The sequence below is a fragment of the Fukomys damarensis genome, unplaced genomic scaffold (genome assembly GCF_012274545.1).
Source record: "Fukomys damarensis isolate Sample0158 unplaced genomic scaffold, DMR_v1.0_HiC HiC_scaffold_19, whole genome shotgun sequence".
In the NCBI taxonomy this organism is placed as follows: Eukaryota; Metazoa; Chordata; class Mammalia; order Rodentia; family Bathyergidae; genus Fukomys; species Fukomys damarensis.
Genome location: NW_022900931.1, coordinates 31581906 through 31609596, shown reverse-complemented (window position 1 = coordinate 31609596; position 27691 = coordinate 31581906). Strand labels below are relative to the sequence as shown.

The 27691-nt window shown below is 51.0% G+C and overlaps 1 protein-coding gene across 1 annotated transcript in view; it reads right to left on the bottom strand.

Annotated features, from left to right (window-relative positions):
- Jcad (junctional cadherin 5 associated) overlaps positions 1 to 27691 on the bottom strand; it is a 39600-nt gene that overhangs the window by 11270 nt on the left and 639 nt on the right. Inside the window, exons 2-3 of the mRNA XM_019210340.2 lie at positions 17927 to 18266; positions 91 to 3137 (exon numbers count right to left, since the gene is read on the bottom strand). Coding sequence (XP_019065885.1) covers positions 91 to 3137; positions 17927 to 18207 — 3328 coding nt within the window. The 5' untranslated portion in view covers positions 18208 to 18266. The remainder of the gene's footprint in view (positions 1 to 90; positions 3138 to 17926; positions 18267 to 27691) is intronic.

Here is a 27691-nt window from a genome sequence, read left to right as displayed (position 1 = left end):
GGGTCCAGCCACACTTCCTCCTGCCATAGAAGGCATCTGCGCTCACCGTGGGCAGGGGCCCGTCCCTGGGCGGCTCCAGGCTGCGGGCACCTGCGTCCAGCTCAGGTGACAGGCTCGGGCCTGCAGCTCCGGCACCCGGCAGCAGGGCCTCCATGGCCACCTCGATGCCCAGGATCCGCGCTGCCCGCGCCTGCAGCGACTCGCTGGGGCTTGGGGGGACGTCCGCAACGCTTCCCTCACCCGGAGGCCTGTCCAGCTCACTGGCGCTGGGCTCTTGTCTGGTCACAAGCCCCACAGACCGTAAGTCCGGCGCAGAGAGGCCTCTGCTTTTGTCAGTAAGGGTCAGCGGGGTCCCTGCAGCCCGCTCCTCTGGGGGAACCGCTCTGAGCCGCAGAACAGAACCCAGAGCATTGCCCAGTTTCTCACTTTCTGCTGGGCCCCTCGGGGCGGCCAGCCAGGCCGGGGGCGCTGGCTCTGTGTGTCCTGGTCTTGAAGACACCGCTGTTTCCATGGGCCCTGGGCTGACTGAAAGCTCATCCATCCCGTTGACAATCTCCTGCTTCCAAGTCTCTGTCACCAGACTTCTACCTGCTGACCCGAAAAGCTCACCTTGGCCCCCTTGCACCTGCGAGAAGCTGGGAGACGGAGGACGGGCCAGTGGGAGGCCGGCCCTCAGGTCCCCGCTCTCAGACCGGCCCTTCGCCCTTCCTGACCAACACCCGGGGTCATCCGGCACCAGGAGCCCCGGCGCGACTCTCTTCTCCCGGCTGTCATCATGGAAGCCCCAGCTCTTCGGACCAGCACCGACATCGTCTTCCAGTCGCTGTTCTATCTCGTTTTCCTCGCTGCTGCCGCCGCTGCTGCCATCAGGACTGTCTTCCTCCTCCTGAAGCTCCTTGTTGAAGCTTTCCAGCTGACTGATCAGGTCCCAGGGCCGTCGGCTCACCGGCTTCAGAAGAAACTGGCCGAACAGCTGCTTGCTGTTGCAGGGGCCCGCAGCGGGTTCCCCCTTCACCACTTCGGGCTTGGCCACCGGGCTGGCTCCCTGCCCACAGACATCCATGCAGGGCTGACCCTGGCCAGCCCTGGGCACAGGGGCCTGAGTGGTGGACGGGGAAGTCCTGGAGAAAGCACTGTGGCTGGATGGGCTCAGGGGCATCTGGCCCTTCAGGTGAGGGCCGTGTGCCTTCCGTTTCGGGTCCCTGGATCCTGGGGCTGCATGCCCTTGAATGCCGGAGGCAGTGGGGTCCACACACTTCGGGGCCGTTTCACTCAGCTCCCCCGGCCTTGCAGCAGGCAGCAGCTGTGAGCCCTGAGAGTCTTCGGGGAAGCTGGTTTGTGTTTGCTGGTCCCTATACTGGTGCCCTGGCCATGAGCCAGAGTACTTGAGCGCTCTGTGTTCTGCAAGGTGGACGAATCTGAGGTCATCTGTTTGTTTGTCCCCTTCTGGTTCCCCAAGATCTTGCATTGGGAACTCTGTTTTCTCAGCCATGCTTCCCGTGAGAGCCTGCAGCTCCAGGTCAGTGGAAGACATGCTCAGGAGGCTTTGTTCTTGCAAGGCCAGGCTCTTATCAAGCCCGGGCTTCTTATCAGCGCTCTGTTTTAAGTCATTGTTGTTCGTATCTATCTCTGGCAGATGGGATTCTGATTTAACTGGGATAGAAACCAAACAAAATATAGTCTCGTTTGCTTTTTTCTTTGAACTTTTCTTGGTCTGCATCCCAGTTTCAAACATTCTGAGCTTGGTGTGGGCTTCACAGGTCCTCTCACCCTGTGGGTCTGAGGAGAAAATGTGGCTCCCTGTGTGGCCATGCTGTCCCCTCGAGAAGCAGTGGTCCCTTTGGTCAGGGGAGTGTGCATGCTCTCCACCCCCTGGGAGCTGGCCCCAGAGCCACTGTGGGCCAGGGTCAACCCAGGCCGGGCCCTTCTCGTTCCCTGATGTGAGTGTCAGGCTCTGTGCATTGAGAATGGCACCGTCACAGCGCCTCTTCCTCTGAGCTGGCTCTGGGAGAGACACAGGACAGGTGTCAGAAGGTCTGTCGTCAGGCTTCACTCCTTCACCAAAACCCAGGGGCTGAGCTAGTCTGATATGGCGAATCCGAGGATCATCAAAGGGTATGTACTGAACAGAGCCTTCATAGGTGGCAACAGGACGAGGGTGTGGATGGAGACTTCGGGGAGAGCCTGGGCTGGCACCGTATTCATTTCCAGTTCTGAGGAGGCCAGAAGGAAGTGGGACACTGGCCCCGGGCTTTTCAGTGGGATGGTTCTGTGGGCCGTGGCCACCACTCGTGTGTTTGGGCATTGTATCTTCCAGGTAGGGATTTGGGATGTGCAGGGGGGGCGACCTGTACGAAGGCGGAGGCACATAAACTGGGGGCTCCAGGCTACAGTCGGGCACACTGGGCTCAGACCTGGGCTCGCTGGCTCTGGGGAAGCAGGGGCCATGCAGGTCCGTCTGCTGGCCGTCCTGGAGGCTGCCGAGCTCCCCGCCCCTGGGCTGTGGGTGTGAGCTGTATGACGGGGGCTTGAGAGGTCTCCCAAACTTCGGCCGGGGGAAGGGGGCCGAGGAGCCAGCCTTCCCAGAGTTCTTGGTCAATTCCGAATGGGGTGCACAACTGGGAGGATACGGGGGCACTCTGGGAACACCTGGTAAGTGTCCAACATTTAGTTCAATGGGGATTTCCATGGAACTCAGGCTCTCGGGGGAGAGAACTCGAGGTAGTGACTGGGATTTCTTTTTGTTCTGAGAAGTCAGTGTGTGCTCGCCTTGAATGAATGGGTACAGATCCTGAAACAGTCTCTCCCCGTCACCATCAGACATCTGCCTCCCTAACTTCCTCGGCTGGTCCCAGCTCCCGAAGCTCGTGTTCTGCCACTTAGCAGTACTTGACATCCTTGGCTCCTCTTCCCAGACTGCCTTCTTCATCACGTGCTCTGTCCTTCCTCCGACTTCCCATGGGCCCTCCCTCACGGGGACAGGCAGGCTGCGGGCTTGGGCCATTCCTCTGCTCTCCAGCTCATCCTGGTCTCGCGGGCCCAGCGAGCTGCTGGCCTTCTGACCTCTTCTCCGACAGGCCTGGTCATGACCGATATGGGGCTGAGAGGACCATGCTAAGGCAGGCTGGTTATAAAACCTACAAAACAAAAAGAAGCACGGATGTGATTCACAGGAGAAATGTGCCCTTCCCTGACGCGTGACTGGGCCTTTGAGTCAAAACATTGGTCCCCACACTCTTTGCCCACTTTGAGGAAAACAAGTCGCAATCACTGTGGCTGGAAGACAGCTGCATGGGCTCAGGGCTCAGAGATGGCAGCACCAGGCTGCCCGCAGGATCACCAGGGATGCTGGTTGTACCCCAGAGATGTCAAGACCCTCACAACTTGAAAACACCCATGGGCCCAAGGGGGCTCAGTGCAGTCCTAGACCACTTACAGTCCAGGCCTGGCTCAGCCTGACCTGCTGAGCACCTCGGGGAGCCCACTTTTAATGCTTCCATGAGGGTCAGAAATACTGAGGATCCTAAGGCACACAGTGCTACCCCAAGTCTGATGCAGCACGACTGCGCAGGGCTCATACTTCACACCTATCAAATTTCCAGCCAAAGACGCTGCTGGCCCTGGGACTTTCCTCTACTGATGGCCATCAAACACAACTGCATATCCAGACCTGCAATGACTTAAAAAACCCCAATGTCCAGGCTGTATCCTGGGTGTGCTGTGTTAGAATCCTGCACACGAAAATCCCTCCAGGACCCCCAGTTGTCCCCAGCGTGCAGAAGACACTGGTCTGGCGTGAGACTCATCCAGGGGGCTGGTCAGATGCAGCCTCATGCCACAGAACCACACTTTGGTCAGCCCAGACTGCACCTATGACAATGGTCACTTCAGATTCAACGCAGCTGGAAAATCCCTAACACCTAGCAGCCTCATAGCTCTGGTAACAGTGCAGTGGAACTCAATACCTGTGGGTAGGCAGATGGAAACACACCTACTGCCCTGCTGGCCCTGTGAAGACACACCACACGTGATTATGTAGACATCATACTGGATCCTACGGCCATGACTGCGCCACGGATCTGTGCATGTCCTACTCACCTCTCTCGTCACTGCAGCACAGACTGACTGTAAGACAGCACGCTGCACCATGCGGGCAGCGCCTCACTTTCTGCGTTCAGCTTCACATCCACTGGCCACGTGTGCTACCTGCGACAAAATCGCCTACTGATGCTTCTCGCAGAATGTGGCCCTGCCACTAAGTGACACACAGCTGTACACATGGATAAGTCTCTTTCCATGAGCTCCGTCTGGCCCCAAGATCTGCATTCTTAATAAGCTCTCTGGGGGATTCTGCAGATGGCTAGGAAACACTGCTAGGACTGGCTCTGAGACTGACCAGAGGCAGGGCTCCGCTTGTGGGAGGCAGGGAAGGTCCTAAGGAGCAGGCTGCTCTGCACCACCTGCTTGACACAGCCTTTAAAAAATGCAGACACCAGGGTCTACCCCATGCATGTGGGTTTGACTGGCCGGCCCAGAGGAGCCCATCACCAGCATATCTTAAACCTCCCCAAGTGACTCTAGCATGCACCCAGGGGCTAGAATCACTGTTCTGACCCAAGTGAAGGAAATATCTGGACAGCGCCGGACACTGGGTACGAGAGGACACCATCTGCATGTGGCCAGACTCTAGGGCTGTGACACGGAAAACCACTGCCTGGGAAAATCAAGCCCAGGAGCCCAACTGCTATGCACAGGCTGAGGAGAAGCATGTTTCAAGTGTAAAATCATTGTTTTTATAAGTCATTAAAGTAAAATATATTCACTGTTGAGAGAATATAGGAAAGTACCAAAACCAAAAACTGCTTCTGAATTCCCTTCTCAGAGTTGGTCACTTTAAGGTGTGTGTTCTGCTGTGTGTGGTCTGCGTGTCTGTGTGACCCACAAATCGCCTTAGTGTTCTCCCGGGGACCCATGTCCTCACCTCGGTCTGAGCGACAGGTGAACCCCAGACACTGGTGCTTCGTGCCAGGTGCACATGCAGGGCCGGACAGCAGCCCCTCTCGGGTCAGGATGCCTGCCACTCCTGCTGGCAGGGGAGGGAACGGGCACAGAAATAACTTGCTAACTCTGACAGTTACTGGCCACTAAGCATGCCAGTGGGCAATTTCATTTAAACTTATCCCTTGGGTAAGGAAAGATAAGGAAACCGGGGCACAGGCAGATTAATCAGCTTTCCAAAGTTACAGTAAGAGGCTGGGACAGAATTCTAATCTGAGAAGAGTGAAGGTGCATTCTCCCTTTTCCAGAGCACCTCCTAACCCCTCAAGCTCTTTACTTTCAAGGATAACCAGCATCCCATGATACCTGTGTGTGCATGTACAGATAAAACATATATTTATATGTGGGTATACACACATCTGTGGTCATCTAGCCTTTGTGCCAATGTGGGACATTTACATAAATCCATGCCCACACACCCTGAGAAACACTGTCGCCCCCAGAACTTATGCAGGTCTGAGTCCGGGCTCTATTAGGTGACCCTTAGGTCAGGAATGAGGGGGTCACAGTGTGCATCAACCAGCTGACCTCAGGAAAATTGTTCCAGTGTATAGCTGGTCTTGCTAAATGTTCTCATTCCTACTTACTACAATTCTTTCTTCCTTATTAGATGAGTGAAAGTAACTTTTCATTATTTTAATTTGAATTTCTTTGATGATCAGTAAGGTCATTTTTTGGAGCACTGAATAACTCCCATCATGCAGCCCCCTTCAGCTGGGGACAGGACAGAGTACAAACTTCGAGAGGTGAGTCCGCCGGATCCACCGTCCTGTGCAGTGTGGCAGGCAGGAAGGCCCGGGCACGGACCGGGGCACCATTCCCTGCACATAGGTAAAGGGTGCTGCTCTGTGAGACACCCTGGTGAAAATGAAGTCTTTAACATTACTATTTTTTTTTTTTTTGTATTGCTGGGGATTGAACCCAGAGCCTCATACATGTTAGGCAAGTGCTGTACCACTGAGCTACACCCCAGCCCCTTTCGTATTAGTATTCTCATTTTGGAATTCTAAGCCTCAGGAGTGAGGGAACTCCTGACTAACTTATAGATTATAGGCAGAAAATACCTTAAATCATTTTGATGCAAAGTATGTGCTGCCCAACGGCCAGGTGCTTCTGCACACCTACTCCTTGCAGTGCAGGCTCCCAGGCCTGGGCATGGGAGGAGGCCAGTTGCCCTGTTGCTTTCAAAATCACCTTTGGAGACTGGGTTTCCAAGGCTGCGCAGAGTATTTCCTGCATCAGGCTCTGAGGAGTCATCCTCCTGGTCCCCACGCACACCCACCCATACCTTCCCCAAGGGACTCCTGAATGCTGCACACGGCACGAGAAGCTGAAGAGAAAGCATTTCCAAGTCTTCGGTACCCACCAGCTGGAGGGCATCAGGCTCTAGGACAAGATTTAAAAACTCTAACTTCAGACACCGTGACTGTCACAGACTACACTGGGGAAGAGGGACATGCAACAAATCCCGAGGGGGGTGTGGCCAAGGCTCGGCATCAGAACCATCTGCTTCCTCCTCCTCCGTCCTGGAGGAGGGAGGAGGGGCCAGAGCACCACTCTTACCCCTCAGCCGCAACTTTGGGGAGCTGCATGGGCGCAGCTCATTTTCTCAATTACCACCGCGGCCTTGCAGGGACTGCGCTGTGCCTGCAGAGGCGGCTGAATCCCAAGGTGCTGGTGTGCGTGTGCGTGCCACCGCGGCACGACAGGAAGACAGATACAAAATGACATAAGTAGGACAAGAACATAAACAGTGATTTTCCTGCAGAGGGAAGGGGGTCAGTTTCCTTTCCTTATAAAAATGCTCTCACCTTCAGTCTAACGGTCCAGAGCTGCAGGTGTTGTACAAGACACCAACGCCCCAGTGTAGGGAAACACAGGTTACTGGGGAAACTTGAAGTGATCTTAAGAATTTTAAATAATTTAAAATTCAGTCCCTACAACCCAGAAAACAATAAAGCAGCATTTAACAAACATTTGTATTAAAGCTGGCCTGAGCCAGCGCACCTGTGGGAATTTTGGTGACCTCTTCCCACAGGCAGGCTACCTGTGTGTGCCAGTAGCCTGCGTTACGATGCCCCTTGGCACGTAAAGTACGTGCTTCTTTTAAAAAGTAAAGCTCTGGCACTGAGAACTGGTGGTGGTGTGAGATGGTAACTTCTGTGTCAATGCTCTCCTAAGATCTGCTTCGGCAGGTCCCAGGGCTCTGAGAGCCACACCGATGCATGACAGCTCAATCTAGAACCGTGCCAGGGAGCAGGGGACCAGGTCCGGGGCTGAAGTGTTGCTTGCCTGCCCTGGGGGTTCCATGGGAGCATGGTTACCCCTGCTTCCCCCAGACACAATCCCAGCCCTGGCCTCTGATGGGAGGTAGGGAGGCCCCACGCGAGTCCTACCCATCCTGGTGTAACATATCCATCATGGCACCCAGGCCTACAGTCTAGCAGTGCCTGCTGCTACTGCAGGTCACCTTCGGGACTGGTGGATGGCTCAGGGCTGAGCCCAGCTTGCTCTTTCAGAGCCCACCTGCTTTCAGAAGGATCAGCTGTTTCAGTCTAGCTGCACAGCAGAGTGGGCACCTCGTCCTCCTCCTCCTTCTCGAAGCTTTCCTCTGCAGACCGGCATGGCAGAAGGTGCTGTGGGCATATCCGCAGGGTGACTCCTGTTCACTAACTGCGGGCGTAGGTGCTTACTGGCTTCTGTGAGGGCTCAGCTGTCCTGCCCTACAGAATGCGCTCCTCGGGCAGCTCCCCCGGCCAGGAAGCTGAGCTGTACCTCTCAGCCACTGTGAGATACTAAGTAGACCGCACCATGCAGGTAACCATAATGCAGGGCAGCAAGGAGGCCGAATTTGGAAAGGGGCAACCAGAGATGGAGAGCAGATTAAGATGGAAGTGGAGAGGTTAGCATAAATTAAAGCTCAGTCAGGAGAGACAAAGCTGCTCAGGACACATGACGGAGGGACATCACTATCTGATTGGAGCACGAACTACAGGCTGCAAGAGCAGAGTTTTAACCAGAAAATCCACAAACACTGGGTCAGACTGCTGAACCACTATTATGCCTGCTTCTCACAGTAAATGACTACAGAGGACAGCCGTGTAGATTAGCTGAGCTAGAGCACCAGTTAGGGGGTTAGTTTTTGGTTAAAAAGTGCACAAACTTGATACTGGGTCTGGAAGAGAAAGTGAAATGCATTTTTGGACACGGAAAAGACACCAAATGTAGACGTCTAAATGACGGGCACAGTGATCACTGAGAAAAGCCCCTGCTGTCATGCTGGGGTGATGGCCCCTAGTCAGTCACTCAGCCATGCTGGCCTCCAACTGCTGAGCTCGGTCTGGGCTCCACCAAAATCAGCTCATAAAGGGGGAAAGGGCATTTGGAAGCGGTCCAGCCTGCATGGCCAACCTCTACCATGGGGCTATAATATTTAGAAGTCCAATGCGCTATCCATTGCGCAACAGAGCCACCTGGGGCTGTAATATTTAAAACCTGGTTGGGAGACTGGACCGGTGCTGCTCCCACGGATACCAGGTTTTCTGAGTCTTGGAACGAGGACTTCTGAATTCTTCACGTGCAGTGAGGACCCTTAGATATGCAAGGCAGTCGGAGGCCCCCCTCATCAGGCTCTGCCTCAAGCTTACTGCGTCCCTCTGAAGCAGAAATTACAGCTGGGCTGACTCAAAGGACTGGCCCATTTTAGAAACTGCAGTTATATTTCTACTACAACAGGGTGAGTAACCCTAATCTGAAAACACAAAATGTGGCAAAGTCTGAAATTCTTGGGAGAACTCTGATTAAGGATGTTTAGGATATTTAACTAGCAATTCCTGTGGGGACACCCCTCAAAAAAATCAGCCTTGAAACCAGAAACATTCGTAGGTCCCAAGTATTTTGGATACAGGACACCAACTCTTAAAATCATTTTACATCTTTTCAAAGTCTCTAACAAAATCAGGGACTGGAAGCAACACTGGCTGAAGAGGGGGTTTTCCTCCCTTCCCTCCCTATTTCCTTCTCCCCTTCCTTCCTCCCTCTTCTTATCTTCTTTCTCTCCTTTTCTCTTTTCTTTATGTCCTTCTCTTCTGCTTTGTTTTCAGTGTTGGAATCAAACCCACAAAGCCTCCGGCATGCTAAGCAAGTGAAACACTCCCCTGCTGAGCTGTACCCCAGCCCTGAGGGGTACTTTCGAGGTTAATTCTCATTCTCGTGGGCCAGACAAACCCAGGCAAAGAGAAGAAAGCAGAGGGAAGGGAGGGAGCGGAAGGAGCACCTCAGATCTGCGTGGAGGGAGCCAAGCAATCCTAGGAGAGTAGGTAGGGGAGACCTGCATGGCCATGAGGGTCCCCACTGTGTGCCACACTGCTCCGATACAGGGTGGGCCCCCGCCTGCACATCACAGCAACTCCCTGCCCTGGGTGCCCCTCTCAGAGAGGGCGGCCTGCTTCACAGACCCCACCTCACACTGAGGTCAGTCAGGAAAGTGAGGCTACTTGTTCTACTGTTGAAACGGCACCGACGCACTGGTGATGACTGGATTTGAAGGCTGGTGACACTCTGGGTCCTCCGTACTCCGGAAGCAGCCCCTACACGAGCACAGGCACCTCCACTTCTATCCACACCAAGATGGCAGTGGTCAGTCACCCCACTCCTTAGGATGGACGGGTATGACTGAGCCCATGCGGAAACCACCCACAGGTGTAGCCTCTGCAGGAGAGAAGTAGTTCCTCACCGGAGCTACCAGGTAGACCCTGGCAAAAAAAGTGCAGCAGACACATTTCCTTCCTCTGTGTCCACACACTTGGCAGCTGCGCCTGCATTCAGTACAGTTTACTAATCACCTCTGACTCGCTTGCTACCTTCAGGAGGGACACGTCCAGGTGTAAGAAAGCAGAACACCCCCGAAGAGCACTGTCATTGGTCCACGTGGCAGCCAGGGTCGGGCACCTGCAAGGGCCAAGGACTGATCATCCAGCAGCTCTGGGTCCTCCTCACACTGCAGGGAAAGCGCAGGCTTCAGGGCCGGTGTGGTTCATATCCTAATGTCCTCCTAAAGCCTCCTGTCCTATAGGTGGGGAGTCAGGGAGGTGACTGGGTCATGTCTGTGTGACACTTGGCACAGGATGAGCCCACTGCGGCTTACAGCTGGGTGGACCTTGGCACACGAAGCCTAGTAGGAAGAGGTGGGTCACCATGCACTTGGCCTGGAGGATTCTGAAGCCCTGCTCCTCCCTGGACCCCTGATCTGCTGCTCACCACCATGCAGTGGCATTAATGCTGTTTCTCCTCTGCCATACCACCCTGCCTTGGAACCAGCCCACCATGGACTAAAACCTCTACAAACTCCGGGCCAAGTAAACCTCGCTCACCTCCTTTAACTCGCAGGTGTTGGGTACTTTGTCCTAGGAATGAGAAAGTAACCAGGACGAGCACTTTCCGACTGCTGGCCTTCTGTGACACCCTCAACCTCTCTCTGCCTCTGCCCTCACCTGCACAGAAGCAATGGGAAATACCCTGCTTTCTAGAGTTGCAACAAGGGACTGAGATAATACACCTAAAATGCTTAGCACAGGAACGAACATATTTTTAAAGCTCTTGTTTTTGGTGGTTTTTGCCATTAACCCAACTAAGATAAATTATTAGTGGACAGATGATACTGAAGTTCTTCCTTGAGCCACCGTGGAAGGAGGCACAAGCGAACACAGAGGCCAGAGGAAGAGCTAAGTGTTCATCTTTAGGGGTGATTATTTCAGATCAGTGTCATCTTAGTGTCCAGAGCATGCTCCATACGCCAGGAAATGGATCCATAACAGGAAATGGTGATACGGGGGCTGTCAGAGCAAGCTGCTGCCCATCTCAGGGAGCCTGGTCTCTAAGGGCGAAGCCACACCCACTTCCACAGCGATGAGGCAGAGCTAACCGATACGAAGCTCACTAAACAACAGGAAGAGCAGCCTCCAATCCATGGTCTCCAGGGAAAGCTAATGCCTAAGGCCGCACACTCTCCTAACATGAGTACTCGGATTCTTTACCAAGTAAACTACCTTTACTGGTGTAGTCCATTCGGTGTCGCAGAGGACACGAGAAACACCCCAGTTTCCACTTCCTACTCATAACCCCACCACCACCCTCCTCACCTTTACTCGCTCACTCGAGCGTCTCTGAAGGCCAAGCCGGGGTCGGAGGTGCACAGAGAGCCTCCCGTCCACCTCCCGTCACTGCACCCGAGGCAGCCGCCTCACAGCCCTCTGACCACAGTGGGACATGGCAGATGTCAAACCGACTCTGGTCCAGGCCCCTCGTCCTTCACCTGGAGCTCCGAGGGGTGGTCATGCCAGAAGCAGAACAATCGGACCTGCTGAGCCCGTGTCCCGGCATCCCTCCGGTGTCCCTAGCCCTCGAACCCCCCACACTCCAGCTCATACTCCCCACGGACGTGCTGGCCCTGGGACGGATGGCCGGCCTGCCTGCTGTGCGCAAGTTCTCAGTGGCTGTGCCGCCCCCGCCACTGACGCCTTCCTGTGCACCCTAGAAGCACCTGTTCCTCACAGCCCTTCTGAAGGGGGGCAAGCTTCTGCTTGATGGGAAAGCTGCTGAGGGAGAGGCAGCGCAAGCACATGTGCCACAGCACACCAGGACCCGGGCACTTCCGGATGGTCACGCTGCTTCTGCCAAAAGCAAAGAGCCCCGAAGGAAAGGTTCCAAAGGGACGAAGTGAGAGCCGAGTCCTCCTGGGTGCTCCTGCACGCGCAGCTCAGGAATCCAAACTTTCCTTGCTCGAGAGCCCAAGGTAGCCACTCGGATATGAAACTAGCGTTAAAAACACAAATAGCGTGTGGGGTTATCGTTCTGCAGAGGAGGAGATACACAGAAACAGATGTCAAACCTGGAGCTTTCCTTTTTGGAAAAACCATTTTAAGCAGGATATGATTTGAGAGAAGTTTAAAAAGGCCCGAAAACCCACTGTTTACCATATCCAGTAGCGCTGTCTGGGATAGATGTTTACTCATCAGACACAAACCTCCCATGGTGAGGGCCCCACGCCACCACATCAGACTCTCCCCTTAGCTGGGCCTCTAATTAGTCACAACTGCTGCTGATGACAGGAGATAATTACAAGTCACCCTCGTGCTTAATGAACAGAACCTTTGTACCAGAGTTCCTGGGGCCCAGCAAAGAGCCTGCTGTGGTGTGACTTGCAGATCCAAACCTCTGCTGTGCTAAGTTATTCTACAGCTTCCTCTGGTCCTGGTGTTTCACAGGAAACACCTTAAGGAAACCATGAGTGCCTGACAAGTCTTCTACATATTTTAACAACAGCTCACTATTCCTCAGTGATGGCTACCTGCATCCAAGACGGCTGCTTCCTGTGCATCCAGATAACACAGGACGGCCCTTGACATCTGTGTATCTGTGCGGCGTGTGTCTGCCAGCACGCTGGGGACAGCCTGTGGGCTGCTTCTGTAGCACAGTGCGTGAGCTGAGGCCACGCTCCACAAAGTAAGCAAGGTAACGTCCCTGGCCTGGACAACGATCCCAGCAAAGCCCCGATGTGGCCAAGTCTCCAGCTTCCACATCTGTCCCTGCCAGCCTGGCCCACCTGTCCTTCCCCACCCTCACCAGGCAGAAGGCCCCATCCGGCAATGTGGACACGATCTCAGAACAGAAACGGACACCAGCAGCAGTCAGCAGCAGGATCTGCCGCTAGATCCACATGCAGAACAAGGCATTTAAAGTCACTCACCCTGAGCCCAACTAGTGGAAAAAAGACACTGTCCAGGAAGGAACAGAGATCTGAGACTTGTGACAGGAGGGACACAGACAGAGGTGGCCACACCCAGCTACACTGGAGACGGAGACACACTAGTGGACAGAATGGCCTCAGCACTCCAGCCCCCAGCCCTCCCTCCTCTCCCGCCTGAGGATGGTGGGGGACTCCAGCTGCCCCCTGTGACACTGCCACCTTCTCACCCAGCTCTGGCACCCAGAGAACCTACAAACGGGGGAAGCTTCCCCTTCAGGAACCTCTCAGCCACCAGAAGCCCTGTCAGTCTGTGACCATTCCCCACTCCTGTGCTCGCTGCATGTCCCAAGTGCTGGCACACACGGGTAGGATGAAGCCATCAATGCCGCCGCCTCAGCAGACCAGCAAGGAGACCAGGTGCAATCTTGCCCACATCCCATCACTGCACACTGTCTCTGCCTCCTGGCCCAGTGAGCCTGCTGCTCTGGACACTCAGCACTCACATGACACCTAGGCTGTGGGCCTAGTGACTTTATTTACAGAATGAATGTTCACTGAATGCAAGATGTTAAAATAGGAATTAGCCACGTCAGAGATGAATTAGATATGTTCTCAGCCTGCAGGAAGCGGATGATTCCTGAGCCCCGTAGAAAGTGCTGGAAGAGTTCACAGGACAGAGTATTTTGCAAGGAAGGAACTGATGGAGATGAACTGATAAGGAGGGGTCTCTGAGGTGGGCGGTGGAGAGGGAGCAGGATGTGCCAGGGACCCAGGTGCCCACACACACAGTACCACAGGAAAGCGTGGCCAGGTGAGCCAGGAGGAAGCTGCTCAGACTGGACACGGCCCTGCTCTGGGGTTCCGTGTGGCAGCTCAGAGACCCCGAGAAGAACAGCCCCATACTGAGTAGCGACAGCAAGTACATTCTCTGAAATCAGTAATTTGGATCAACAAACACGAATCAACTCTAGGTCCCGTCTGCTTTCTAACAGGGTTGCACAGTCCTTTGCCTCCCGACGCCTAAGAACTGCCACTCTCATCTCCTCCTGGATCTCAGCAGTGCTCTATGGGACTACGGCAAAAGCGCCAGCAGCCCCAGGCTGAGGACACTGCTGCCTTCCCCTGCCCGGCCTTACAGAGGCCACAGAGGAGCAGCACTGTGCCTATTACATCTGCTATACACACACAGGGCAGCATGCATTTCTTCCTCGGCTGGAGGGAAAGGGGTTGGCTGGGCCAGGCTTCAGAGAGTTGGGCCTGACAACAGCTCCATTCTTCAGCTAGAGAACAACCCTGGGCTGGGCCGCAGCTCCCTGGCAGAAGGCTCACCTAGCACATGCAAGGCCCTGGTTTGGCTCCCACCACAGCAAAGTCATTACCTACGTCCTGTCTTGCCTCCTCCTGCCAGAATAACACAAACCAATTTAACTCCCACCCTCCCCAGAACACTAGTGGGGTGCTGAGGATAAGCACGAGCTGTGGGGCCATGATCCCGATGGATCGGAGCTGGACAGGGCCACCCTGGGCCTTGTGTACCTTCCAGCCCTGGAGCCTGGCCCAGCATTGGCCACAAGGCCAGACAGGACAGGCAGCAGGATTGCAGCTGCTCTTGTCAAGGGATTGACGGCCGGGTCCTGGCAGTGTGCCGTGCAGGCCTTCAGATTCAGAATTCACATAAGCCATGGTCCGGTGGGTTTGTCTTTTTGCATTTTTAAATCTGTAACTATTGGTTCCTTTTTGTCTTCTCCCAAAGCACTTTTTTTTTTTTTTAATGAAGAAAGATGATTTTCTTCCATGCCTATCTTTCTGTTGGTCTCCTATTTTCATGTACCAGTTGGCTACTAAACAACAAAGTGTCTTTTCAGGCCGGCTCAGGAAGCCCTATATGAGGATTTGGGCACCGACGTAAGAGTTTTGCAAATATGTACAAGGCATGACCAAAAATGACATGAATGTGTATATTTTTAAAAATTGTATTACAGTAAAAGACATACTGCCATTAATATCACTAGTAACACACACACACACACACACACACACACAGCCTATCTTTTTTGCATTTTTAAATCTGTAACTATTGGTTCCTTTTTGTCTTCTCCCAAAGCACTTTTTTTTTTTTTTAATGAAGAAAGATGATTTTCTTCCATGCCTATCTTTCTGTTGGTCTCCTATTTTCATGTACCAGTTGGCTACTAAACAACAAAGTGTCTTTTCAGGCCGGCTCAGGAAGCCCTATATGAGGATTTGGGCACCGACGTAAGAGTTTTGCAAATATGTACAAGGCATGACCAAAAATGACATGAATGTGTATATTTTTAAAAATTGTATTACAGTAAAAGACATACTGCCATTAATATCACTAGTAACACACACACACACACACACACACACACACACAGCCTATCATTCTTGCCACTTTCTGAAGCACTTCTGGAAATCCTCATTTCTGAGTGTCTTCATTTGTGCTGTTGTGGCTCCCCTGCTGTCTTGAATTGATTCAAAAGGTTTACCTTTCACGGTCATCTTAACTCTGGGGAAAAGCTAGAAGACACAAGATGCCAGATCCAAGGGATAAGGTGGCGAGGACCCACCGTAATATTTCACAAGCCTGTCTTTCTGTCAGATGGTTCTTGGCAGCAGCTTCACCGTATTCTTGACTATACCCTGGAAAGACACTCACAAATGAAGACTCCCAGGAATGCTTCAAAAGCAGAAAGATGCTGGGATAAGTGTGCTCAAAGGAAGAGGGAGCCTTGTGAGGGGAATTAAAGGCAGTATGCCTTTCACTGTAATAAATGCTGAAGCTTCAAACATTCACTATATATTTCAAGCACACTTCCTGTGCTCTTTACCTTTCTACCCCGCAAGGCAGCTGTTACAATTAAACATGAAGGGTCAGCCTGAAGACCTTGTGTTGAAGGCTCATTCCCCACGGCAATGCCATCCAGATGCAGGGACTAGTAGGTGCCTGGACCCTGAAGGCACTGACCTCGTCAACAGGGCATCGTGAGTTCACAGCTGAGGGGATGCTAGGACAAGGGGCCTGGCTGGAGGAACTAGGCCACTGGGGCCGTGTCCCAGAAGGATGCAGCTCTCTCCTGTTCTTCCCCTGCTCTCTGTTTCCTGGCTGCCATAAGGTGAGCAGCCTTCCTCTGCCAGGCCCTCCTCCCAGGATGCTTCTGCCTTCGAGCCACCTGACCACGGACTGAAAACTCTGAAGCCATGAGCCAAAACAGGTCTATCCTCTGTTACATTGTGCACATCAGGTGTTTTGTCCCAGAAACAGAGAGCTGAACAATACAACAACTTCACTCCAAAAGCTACTGTCCATCACCCAAGCTAATCAGCACATCTCAGAAACATGCAGAAGAAGCAGACCCTGTCAAGCCCTCAGGCATCCGTATGAAGACACCCTGATGACATCTAAAGCCCCCATCTGAGCATCTCACTCGTGACAGAAACTGATGGCTGCAGAACTGGCTGTGTCTCCCCACCTACAGGACTGGCTAGAGCCCTCATGGTCCTCAGGGCCCTGTTACCCCATACCAGGGGCCACAGACGCTGAGCAGATGTGGAGGGGGTGGGGAGCACAGTGTCCACTCAGGATGCTAAGGGGAGTCCTACTGCCCCTGCTCTGAAACCCAACTCCAGTCAGGCTCAGGTGTGAGGAGGGCCCCACATGCCGCACACCGCACATGTGCAGGGGCTCCACGGCACCTGTTTCACCGCATTAAGAAAAGTCTTCCACTTTTCAGCGGCTGTCACAATGGTGCAAGGAATAATTTGAAAAATTAGCATACACCAAGTAACCACTGTTGCACAGCACTACCAAGTTCCCCAGGAAATACAGAAGAAACAGGACCAAGGTACGAACTCAGTACCTTGCAATCCAGGCTGAAAGACAGAGAAACACTCAGCACAAAACTGGAAAGCACAGAAGGCAGGAGAAAATCAAACACAAGTTTGTCTGAGAGTAATTAAGGCTATCTTAACCCAGCCAACTTATGCATGAGAGCCCTTTTCCAAGATCCACAGCCGGCACATGGCCCACAGTGTGAAGCCCAAGGAAGCAGAGGGTGGTGGGATTCCGGGAGGCAAGGTGAGGGCACAGCTCCTATGCTTTCCACCCCGAACCCTGTCCCTTCGTTCATGACAGCTCAGACGTGTAACGCAAGCCCGGTTCCCACACGGCAGGAAGAGGAACTCTTGCCTCTGTTCAGGAACCAAGGTATTGAATGCTCTAATAAAGCAAAGCCCTCCCAATCACGCCCCATTAAGGAAGAAGTCTTCTCGGGGAAGGTGACCTGTAACTCGGGAAGACCAGTGCCTTTCCATAAGACTTATTCCACCACCTTTTCTATTTGCTTCTCTTAGACCCCTGCCCTTGGGTGTTTCCAGGTCCCAGCCCTGTAACATGCTCTGTATCTCCAAGGATTCTTCTTCTCTAAGCTATTCTGGTCCTAATGCACTTTTAAAGATAGGCACAGTTCTGTGAGGAGACAACAGAGGTTTCCTCAGAGCTGAAACTGTTTGGAAGAGAGTTTCAGGGCTGCTCTTGCACACTGCCTACTGCAAGGCCAGCTGCTGGAGTTTCCTCTGCCCATCAGGAAACACCCACAGAGGCAGCTGTGTGGGGATGGGACCCCACAGCCGGCCAATGTGTGTGCGAGGGGGCAGGGGGGATGCCAATGGAGTCAGGTGAATATCAAAGGATGGTCCTCTTTTTCACAAATGGAAGGGAGGCAGTTCCCGCTCAATGCTCTGTAGCCTGCAAAATTTTGAAAGGGATTAATAAGAAAGCCAATGTACCAAGACTGCATGAATAGACATGAACTAGCTTTTACCAGACTCTAAAATGATTCCCATCTGAAGCAACTGAGCAGAAGGCTGTCGAGAGAAGTGGACGACCTGTCACTCCGTGGGGCTCCTGAGGGCCACTGCGGTGGCACTGTGATCAGTATGGCTGGGATATCCACACAACGCACAAGGAGAAGCACCTCCTCTTGGACCCTTCTTTCCTCCCCTGCCCCAGCCAAACAAAAGGTGGGAGAGTTTACTTATGCATAATCCAGAGCCAAAGTCCCAAGGCAAAAGCACCTACTGGTTCAATGGGGAGCTTACCCCGCCTCTGGAGCTCCGGAAACAGAAGTCCTGTGGTGCTCCGTGTGGCACCTTGGTGTGCTGCGGTGGGCCTCAGGGGCCCTCATGGGGCCTGGCCCCGGGGCCAGCCTGCTTGGAGCCAGGGCAGCAGCACCATCCTCACACCCATTCTGCAGGCCTTGGCTGCCTCTGGTCCTTGTCTTCGCCTGTGCGTGCCCATCAGCCTTCGTCCCACGTGGCACTGGGAGGTCTCGGGGTGGTTTGTACCCGTGAGAGATCAGCAGGTCCTCCACACTGTACATGGTGTGCTGGCTTCACCATCGCTCGCCTGCTGGCACCGCCATGGTGGCACAACCCATCACTAGGGGGACAGGAGAGAGCGCTGGGTGACCAGCTGTCCCTGCAAAGCCGCAGTCCCTCTCCCCACCCCAGGCAGCCCCAAAGAGGGAAGTGGTGATCTCCCAATACCCAATGCCCTGCCAAGTGTTCGTGGGGCAGCGGGACATAGGGATGTGGCAGAGGATCGCACCAAGGACAGATGCCTCTTGAACGAAAATGTTGAGTAGTGGTTCTTGTTTTTTGTTTCTCAGTGCTTGGGCTTGAATCCAGGAGTGTTCTACCAACTGAGCTATATCCCAGCCCTTTTTTATTTTTATTAGGAGATTGGGTCTGAATAAGATGTCTAAGCTAGGGTCGAACATGAGGTCCTCCTGCCTCAGATTCCCAGAGTGCTAAGATGACAGGCATGAAGCACATCTGGTCAGCATAGTATTTAAGCAAAGGAACGTCCAACCCTGCCCACCAGCCTCTTGCCCCCTCATTTAAAATCCTCAGGCTGGAGGGGCGAGGACGGCATAAACATGGGCATGGAAGCTGTGACTACTATTTTATGTTTCTAAAAAGAGAAACTATCACTGTACTATTACACCCCCTGCCTCCACCTCATACACACACCTCTCACCCTGCACAAAAGAGCACAGCACAACGGGCTTCCATGGAAGCAGCCAGAGAAGCTGCCAGGCAACTCCCTGGGCGGTTAACTGGCAGCAGGAAATGGGTCTTCAGTCTCCCAGCGAGCAAACAACATGCCAATCAAGGGCACACACCAGACCACAGAACTCTGGAAATTCTCCTTTCCACGTGAATCTTTATTTTGAACCTAGGGCCACCGTGCTGAGCTATATTCTCAGCTCTTTTTTGTTTTGAGACAGGGTCTTGATAAATTGCTAAACTTGTTAAACTCCCCAGGATGGACTCAAACTCACGATCCTCTTGCCTCAGTCTCCACGTGTGAGCCAACACACCCAGCTCCACAGAAATAAGTTTCTTCCCAATGACCTTGGGGACGAGTCGAACTTCTTGGCTGAGGGGGTCCACGCCCAAATGCCACCTCAGCATAGCTCCTGAGCAGCAGACTGCCCTGGTATAATCTTTCCGAAGGCAAGAGGACCAGGAGAGGAGAGCAGAAATGGACAGAAGTCTGTACAGGGCAGGAGAGATCCCAGTCACATCTGGCACCCCGCCTCTGCGCCCATGCAGGCTAGCTGTGGGCCCGGGTGAGCAGCACACGAAAGCTGGCCAGGTCAGGGAGCTGGGCCAGCTCAGCTCCACCACTCCAGCGGCTGGAAACAGTCCCTGGCCACTTCACACAACGGCCAGGAAATGCCTGCTGGCCCACAAAGGTGCGAGGAAAACACTGTGCTTCAGATGTGTGAGCTTTCCCTGGGGTCCACAAGCGTGCCCTGCCTGGCACAGCCAGCCACAGGGGCAGAAAGTCCAGGCCATCGCCATGGTGGGGCTGCACTGTCCACAGGCACTTCCCTGGGCCTCTCCATCTTGGGGAGGACAAGGTGGGGTTCCTGTACCCCGGACAACTAACCACGGCAACCCTAACACTCCAGATGCTCCCGCGGCCAGACCAGAGGAGCTGCAGGCCACGGGCTGCTCACTCAGAGAAGGGAGGACAGAGAAGCTGGACCTGGCGAGCAGGGTCCACAAGGCCACATCCCGTGTCCCAGCTCCGTGTGCTCTCAGCATAAGCACCTGTGAAGGGAGTGCACACAGGCGAGAAGGGCCACGTGACACAGGACTTCACTGGACAGGCTGCCTCTTACATGTGAGACTATGGGTGTGACCAGCCCGGGAACACAGAAACAACTTAGCCACCAATCGTGGTGGGTGAGGCCAGAGTCCCCAGACCCATGGGCTGTGCGGCCAGGGCTGGCTGTCCTGAAGCCCAGTTGCCAGAGTGGTGAAGAAGAAAAAGCGCTTGTGAACACACATGCGGGCCACTGACCTTCTGGGGTGAGGCAAGTCACCTGCAATCATATTTAGCAATATCTTAAGTGGCACGACAAACACTGTCAGCAAAGGTGCAGCCATCAAGAGGCCCTAACCTGCCCCTGTGGTCTGAGGGCTGACAGGCTGGGACTGATGGAAACTCCTCTTCTTCTCACAGGCCAGCAGCATGCACTCCGGGCTTCCATGCTCAGGCCAGCAGCTGAGTGGAGCGGTGCAGGGCTGGGGCTGAGCAGCACCCCAGCCGTAACCTGTGTGACAGCCACAAAGATTCACGGGGAGGCCCCCCTTCCCCACCCGGCCCCACTCACCTCCACATCCACACAGAGCCCTGACCTCTCTCCTCCCAGATCTCTTCAGTCATGAGGACTTCCGGTCCCTGACATGGGCCCCTGCTTTCTCTAGGATCCTCACTGCCGAGTGGATGGGCTGCCCCACCCCATGCACTCCCATCATCAGAGAGGCCGCCACAGTGCGAGGCAGGGGACTGGGCACCCGTGGCCCACCGGACTAGAAAGATGGCCCCTTCGCCGGGCATGGTGGTGCACGCCTGTAATCCCAGCACTTGGGAGGCTGAGGCAGGAGGATCACTGTGAGTTTATGACCAGCCTGGGCTACATAGTGAGTTCCAGGTCAGTCTCAACTACACAGTGAGACCCTGTCTCAAAAACAAAACAAAACAAAACAAAAGAAAGATGGCCCCTTCAAGTTTTTCTTCAATGCCAGCATTTTAAGTCAATAGCGCTTAATTCTATGACCCACACATCCACTCAGAGAGCTGCACACATATGACATAATCTGGTGCAAATCTAACTGTCGCTATGACTGTACCTGCACATTTCACATCTCGGACAGGTACGCAACAGCTAAAATGGTGAATGGTCAAGCTTGTAATCCTTTACCCTCTGTAAGCTGCCTGAAATCCGCTCTAGTAGGTGCACAAGTTCACTAAGAATCTCTCAATTCAACCCAATAAACAGCCCATGAACCCTGAGTAAAAACCTGCTTCTGACAGCCACAATCAGGATACACAAAAGGAGAAGCCACCGACCACCCACGAGTGTCTGGCACACTCCATACACTACTATTAGCTCCTTGGCATGCTTTGCTGCATTTCTTGTTCCCAGCAAACCCTCCGGTGTACATTCACACCGTGGCACACTACGGAGAGGACTGAGGCCCAGGGGCTAAGGCTACTGACACTGAGTGGCGGACCCGAGGGCTGAACCCCATCTGTCTGGCTCTGATCCATGCTCATCCATTTATATTTCTTTCCTGACAATCAACAACTTTCTTAATTTACCCAAATAATGCCTAAACATAAATAAGAAAATATAGAAGATATGGTGGCATTAAACTTAAAAACTACATTTAAGGTGAAAAATTCTCTTTCAGTCTTTGCAATGAGGATGTCTCTCATAGACAACTCTTCTCACACATGCACAGTCACACACAGGTGAATCCCTGGCTTGGCCATGTCTTGATGACAATGCTAGTATTTGTGTCCAAGTGCTCAGCGAGTGATTCACTCACAAACACACCACTGGGCTGCTCGTGACCCTCCCAGGACTGGAGTCATCTTGGGCATTCAGTCCTTCCTAAGTGACATGGAGCTATCACAAAACCTGCTGCATGAACTAAAAGAAAAAAAAATCTATATAGAAACAGCAACTCTTGGCTTTAACATTAATAAAACTGAGACTTTTTGAGCGGGTAATGGGAAACCACAAATGGGTCCAGGCAAGGAAAAGGCTTTGTGGTGTCCTGGTGGGAAAGGGAGGACTATGGTGACAGAGATGGAAGTGAGGGGTAGGCAATCAGAAGTGGCAGAGGAGATATGAAAAAGAAGGAGAAATAAGTAATTCTCAAGGAGAGAAGTAATACAATGGATTTTAGCCTCTGTGGGACTGGGGAAATGGTCATTCCATAAAATAGAAATGATCATTGGTTTAAGAAGATAAAAGGTAATTTGATTTTGACTTAAGCCACTTATTCCTACAAATTTTTCTTTTCCCAAATCACTGCAAATACAGTTTCATCAAAAATGATTTGTCCCTTCTAAAGAACTTGAATGAGACCACCTAAAGCAATGCTCTTTGTGAAAGATTTCTGAGTTCTTTAAGCATTGGCTCTGTCTTTAGACTCAAATGGCTAGGATTATAACATAAATTCTAACTATATCCACTGGCACTTAAGAGAGGGGTTGAGCTGTCTCCCCTCACTGTCAGAATGTCTGCTTTGCAGGCTGTGTGTGTGTGTGTGTGTGTGTGTGTGTGTGTGTTGAGCTGGATCGAGCCCAGGACACTACACAGGAGGAGAAAAGGACACTTTCGGGTCACAGTCTTCCCCTGAGAGTACAGTGGGGATGCTGGACTAGCGGTTCTTCAGGTCCTTCCACCGTGGAGACCTGTCCCCTCCCTCTCGCCTGTCCTCTCTGTAATTAATAGCATGCATGTATAAGGCATCTAGTCATGGGGGACAGAGCACAACTTGTGGCCACAATGTAGAACAAAGCTAAATAGGTCACATGCAGATGGAACCTCTGACCTTGGCCTCATTAGCACCCGTGCAGAGCCCACCCAAGGGCACCAAGGTGAATGGCACAGGCTGAGGAGGGCAGGGCCAGCGACACCTGGCAGTGCTCATGTCAGCGAGCGGGTGCTGCACCCTTACTCCAGCCCCAATTCACTGAGATGCTTGTTTTGCAGGGGACACACCAGGCACTGGCTCCCCACTGTAGAATACAAAGACAAACAGACCTGGTCGCCAGACTTTGCTGTCTAGGAGGTATTACTGTGGTCACTAGGTGGAGAGTTGCAAGTGGATCCATTAAAAAGGCACCACTGCCACCTCCCTTTTCATTTATAAAAAATAAGAGTTATAAGGCTTCTCAGGATGGTGAAAGGAAACAAAATATTAACAAACATTGTATCAACCACAGCTTTTTCCTTTTTAAAATCTGCTTAGAATGTGAACTGAAAATTAAGACATGTACCCAATTAAAAATATGGGAAAAAAGTGTTCACTCTCCTGAAATCAAACAAATGCAAATAAACCATGATAGCTTAGCATATAGCACACAGCAAACTCCTGAAGCTTCTGAGGACAGCGCCCCTGTTGGTGGGGTCCAGGCGACCTGCAGCTCTGCCTGTGGCTCTGAGACTTGAGGGGCTCTGTGCAGACCTGCCTCCCCCTCTGGAAATGGTGAGGGGACGAAAATAAAATCTTAAACCTCCAAAACCCTACCTCCTTTCTTAGGATTCGTCTTAACAAAATAATGGGACCTACACACACACACACACACACACACACACACACACACACACACAAGGATATTTACCTGTTTTATTTTTGAGAGAATATTGAACTAAATGTCCACTGAATGAGTAGCTAAAAAGGTTCTGCCACAGTACATTGATACAACACGGTGAACTGTACATAGGATAATGCTGTGCTTCTAAGTACTGTACATAGGATAATGCTGTGCTTCTAAGTATCTAGTGGCACAAGGAAATGTTTGTGCTACCATGTTAAATAACAGACAGGATATAAAACCCTAGACTGATGTGTTACAGTACTGTTAAATACATATATACACACAGGAGGAACAACACCAACAGGAAACAAACCAAAATATCAACAGCATTGCTGGAATCCAAGCTTTATTTTAAGTCCTTATTTGTACTTTTAACTGTGCAGTATTTTCTGATGTTCTGTCACAAAATATATCAGGCTAAACCATACAAAATTATAATTTTGCAGGTCAAACATGGTCAAATATTGGCAATTTTATACACTGAATATCTTACCCTTACTTTCATACACTTAATATTAGTTTAAGCATATATAACTTAATATGCATACATTACAATTGATAGCAACTTAACCTGTATTAATATAATAATAGTATTTATGTTATCAATTGCATCATTAGTCATCATCACTCATAACTTAGTATAATAAGTTGTGACTTTAAGTTCTATTTCTGTAACTTAACAACATCACTATTGTTAACAAATAATAATAATAATGCAGTTCATAATATATTTAACTGTGCCCTCACCACCAACTGACATTGCTTTTTTAAAAGCTTCAATAATCTGGCAGATGAATGGGTCTTTGTCTCTTTCTTTTAGTAATTTTTAATTTATGTTTTAGGTTAAAAACAACTTTCTGAAAATGAAGAGCTGCTTTGGTAGGGTTAGGAAAATATGTCTTTGAAAATATATTACATACTTAGAAGATTCAATGACCATCAAAGAAAAACACTGGAGAAGAGAATAAATGAGAAGCAAACCACGGGAGGTTCTGCTGCAGGGCACCTGAGCCACGGAGACTGCCCTATTTCCAGTCTCCGCAAGCCTAGTGTCCATGTGAGCCCAGGAAGCCACCGCAGGACTGCAGCCGCACTTCCAAAGGCCATGATTACACTGTTACTCCTCTGAAAAACCTCCACATTTTCAGTTGTATGCACTGACATTCCATACTTAATATGTAATTGGTCCCTCAAATTGTTGGCAATTCAGAGTAAATATTTCTTCAACTGACAAGTTGTAGGTCTAATGTTATGATTAATATATAACAATGTACTTTATTTAAACAAGAGGTAAATAGCCAAGACATAAAAGAAACCAGAGTGGACCATGTTGCTAACTGACACAGGGATTTTTTTTTTTAACGCTTTCTACAGCTACTTTTGCAATGGTAGAATTGTGTATTTTATTATGAACAATCAGCATTCCATTTTCCTTTCCAGTCTTAATTGTTCAATAAACAACCACATGGTTCACGCTAAGTTCTGGGTAAGTCCTCACCTAGTGCTGTACATCCAGTGACCAGCTCTGCCTGTGCCCTGCACTTGCTGAGAACTCAGAAGGCATAAGAAGGACATTTAATTTGTGAAGCAATCACTTTAGAAGAACAGAAAGAAAACAATGAGGTGGAAAACTTGGATCTAAGATCAGAAGGATCTTGACCGTTAATCTTGCCGGTTTGGTTAGTGCTAAGGCAATGAGTGGTTCAAAGAGAGAAAAGGGGAACTAAGATGCAAATAGTAAATATCATGCACTCAATTTTTAAATAAATATTATATCTTCTGTTCTTGATTCTCCACAACTAGCATGAAAACACACACACACACACCTTTTCTGTTTTTGCTTTCACCTCTAAATTCTGTGTCACACAATTAGTGCTATGGTTATTCCCCACACACTTTTATAAGACCCTAAGTACCTCATTAACATTTCTGAAAGGTTATAAGTCATTAAGAAAGGAGAGAAATAGGGTAAGATTTTTTTTTAAATGCTTTGGAATTCGAGGCTACTTAGGAAAATAGCTAAAATTTCTAACAGGTTAGAAATTTATTCTGTTACCATCATGAATATCAAGTTCCCCATGTAAATATTTCTAAAATATTCTGTTAAACTTCTAACATACTAATTTTGTTTTGTTTTAAAATAGCTTTAGAATAAAAAAGCCAGGGTTTTATGAAGATGTTGGAGTTCACACTATTCCATGTATTTTTCCCATTTTTATTTATTTTCTAATTATAATAGTCATATAAAAATATTTCAAAAGTAAACATTGCAAAATTCAGACTTAAGAAAAGCAGAAAAACTTCTGTAATAACCCACCAGCCAAGAGATAACTAGCAGGAACAGCGTCCACGCCACGGCCTCTCCCTCTCTATATAACTACTTTCACTCTTTCTTTTCCTCTTTGAGATACACCTTGGCATCTGTTCCTAAGGGCAGCTAAACCCCTTCATCTACACACAGAAAAAAACACACTTTATATATGGAGATAACTAAGAAGCAGAAAACTCTAGGGTAGTTAGCACACTGATGATCAGTCTGCCGGTATGGCCAGGCTGTTCCTAAGCACATGATCTACAGAAAGTGGTTGAAAAATACATTTAGATATGAGAGGTCATAAGTAAATTTTAAATAAAACATCTCAAATTCCAATCAAGATGGCTGAGGTTGTATTCTGGGGAGGATCCTGTGCTTTCACAGCATTTCTTAGTGTTCAAAGCACACAGAAAAGCTAGACAGCAGGACCTACCTTTCCTTGGCTGTCCCGCTGCATTCCACAAGCCAGCAGACCCTGAAGCAAAGCTCAGAAACAAGGCTCCTAGAGGCAGATAACCCTTTCCTCCCTAAAGGTAAGAAACATCTGGGGAGAACCAGAGGAAAACACAGCCAGGACTTAGCGATAGGCATGGAGGATTTCAAAGATAGAGTCACTGCTTATCAAAATAAAGCCCAGCACAGGACAAGCCTCAAGCCAGCGCTGTGTGTTCTAAACTCTCTAGATTAATCACTAGGGAGTCTCCACAAGCACGTTAGGAGGGGAACTCTGGCCTCCTATCACACTGGTGTTTACGGTTCTTCCAAACTAGAGGGCTCTCCCAGCAAGGACAAGGAGGACTTGAGGAAGGAAGCCACCAGCTCCTGCCTGGGCTTTCTTCAATGGCAACAAAGCAAGGATTCACCTTAAAATTGCACGCTCAGAATCATTTCATATTTGTCTCTCGGGGAAAAGGTGGACATTACTACTCTCCTTACCCACCTGAGGCCAGCAGCTGACCACATACTACAGGGCCTTGGATGTGGTCTCTTTTGCGGTCAGTCAGCAGCCAGGCCAGTGAGTGAGGTGATCCCCTAGCATGTGGCACTCGGGCATACTTTCCAAGGGCATGGAGATGCACCCCTCAACAGGCTCCCTCCACCCACCCTGTCCCCCCAAATCTCCTGGGCCTGCCCAGAGCCTGACCTTCTACTCTTTGCAGCAGAGGGTGAAATTTTTCAGGAGGAAGGCCGAACAGATGAAAGGCCTTTCTTTCACAAATATTTGCTTGCCCGAGGCAGCCCACATGAAAGTTTGCAGCCTGAGGCCGGCCGGGAGGCACATTCAGCTGGTGACTAGGGATCAGCCACCAAATACCAAGGTGAATGATTAAATCCAAACCCACAGAGCCTTATTGGAAGACAGAGGAATTTACCAAACTCCCAACTTACACAGAAACCAGCACAGCTCCCATGAAATAGCCTCCGTATGATTTCCAAAGACCTTTATGCATTTTTGCTTTGCTGGATGGTCTCAGTCTTGTCATTTGAAATTCTAAAACCACCAGACACGAGGAATCACTTTTCCCAAAGTTTTACCTGTTCGGCCCATGACCACTCAGCTTACACGACTGAGCCTATTCTTATTTTATTTTGACAGAACATTTCTGGCTGACAAAATCCCACCTCTGCCCCTCCCCCAAATTCTCCCATCTTCCAACCCTCGTCCCAAATCCCTCGGATGTCTATTCTTTGCGACAAAAAGCCAGAGAAGGAAAAAGCAAACGCCATGGGAAACATCCCATGAACTGTCACCATAGGAGCCCAGCCAGAGCGCGGTCCGGGACGGCGCCCTCAGCCTGCACCGGCGAGCGCTGCTTTCTTTTCCTCTCCTCACGGGGAAGCCGCGGCTCCTCTCGCA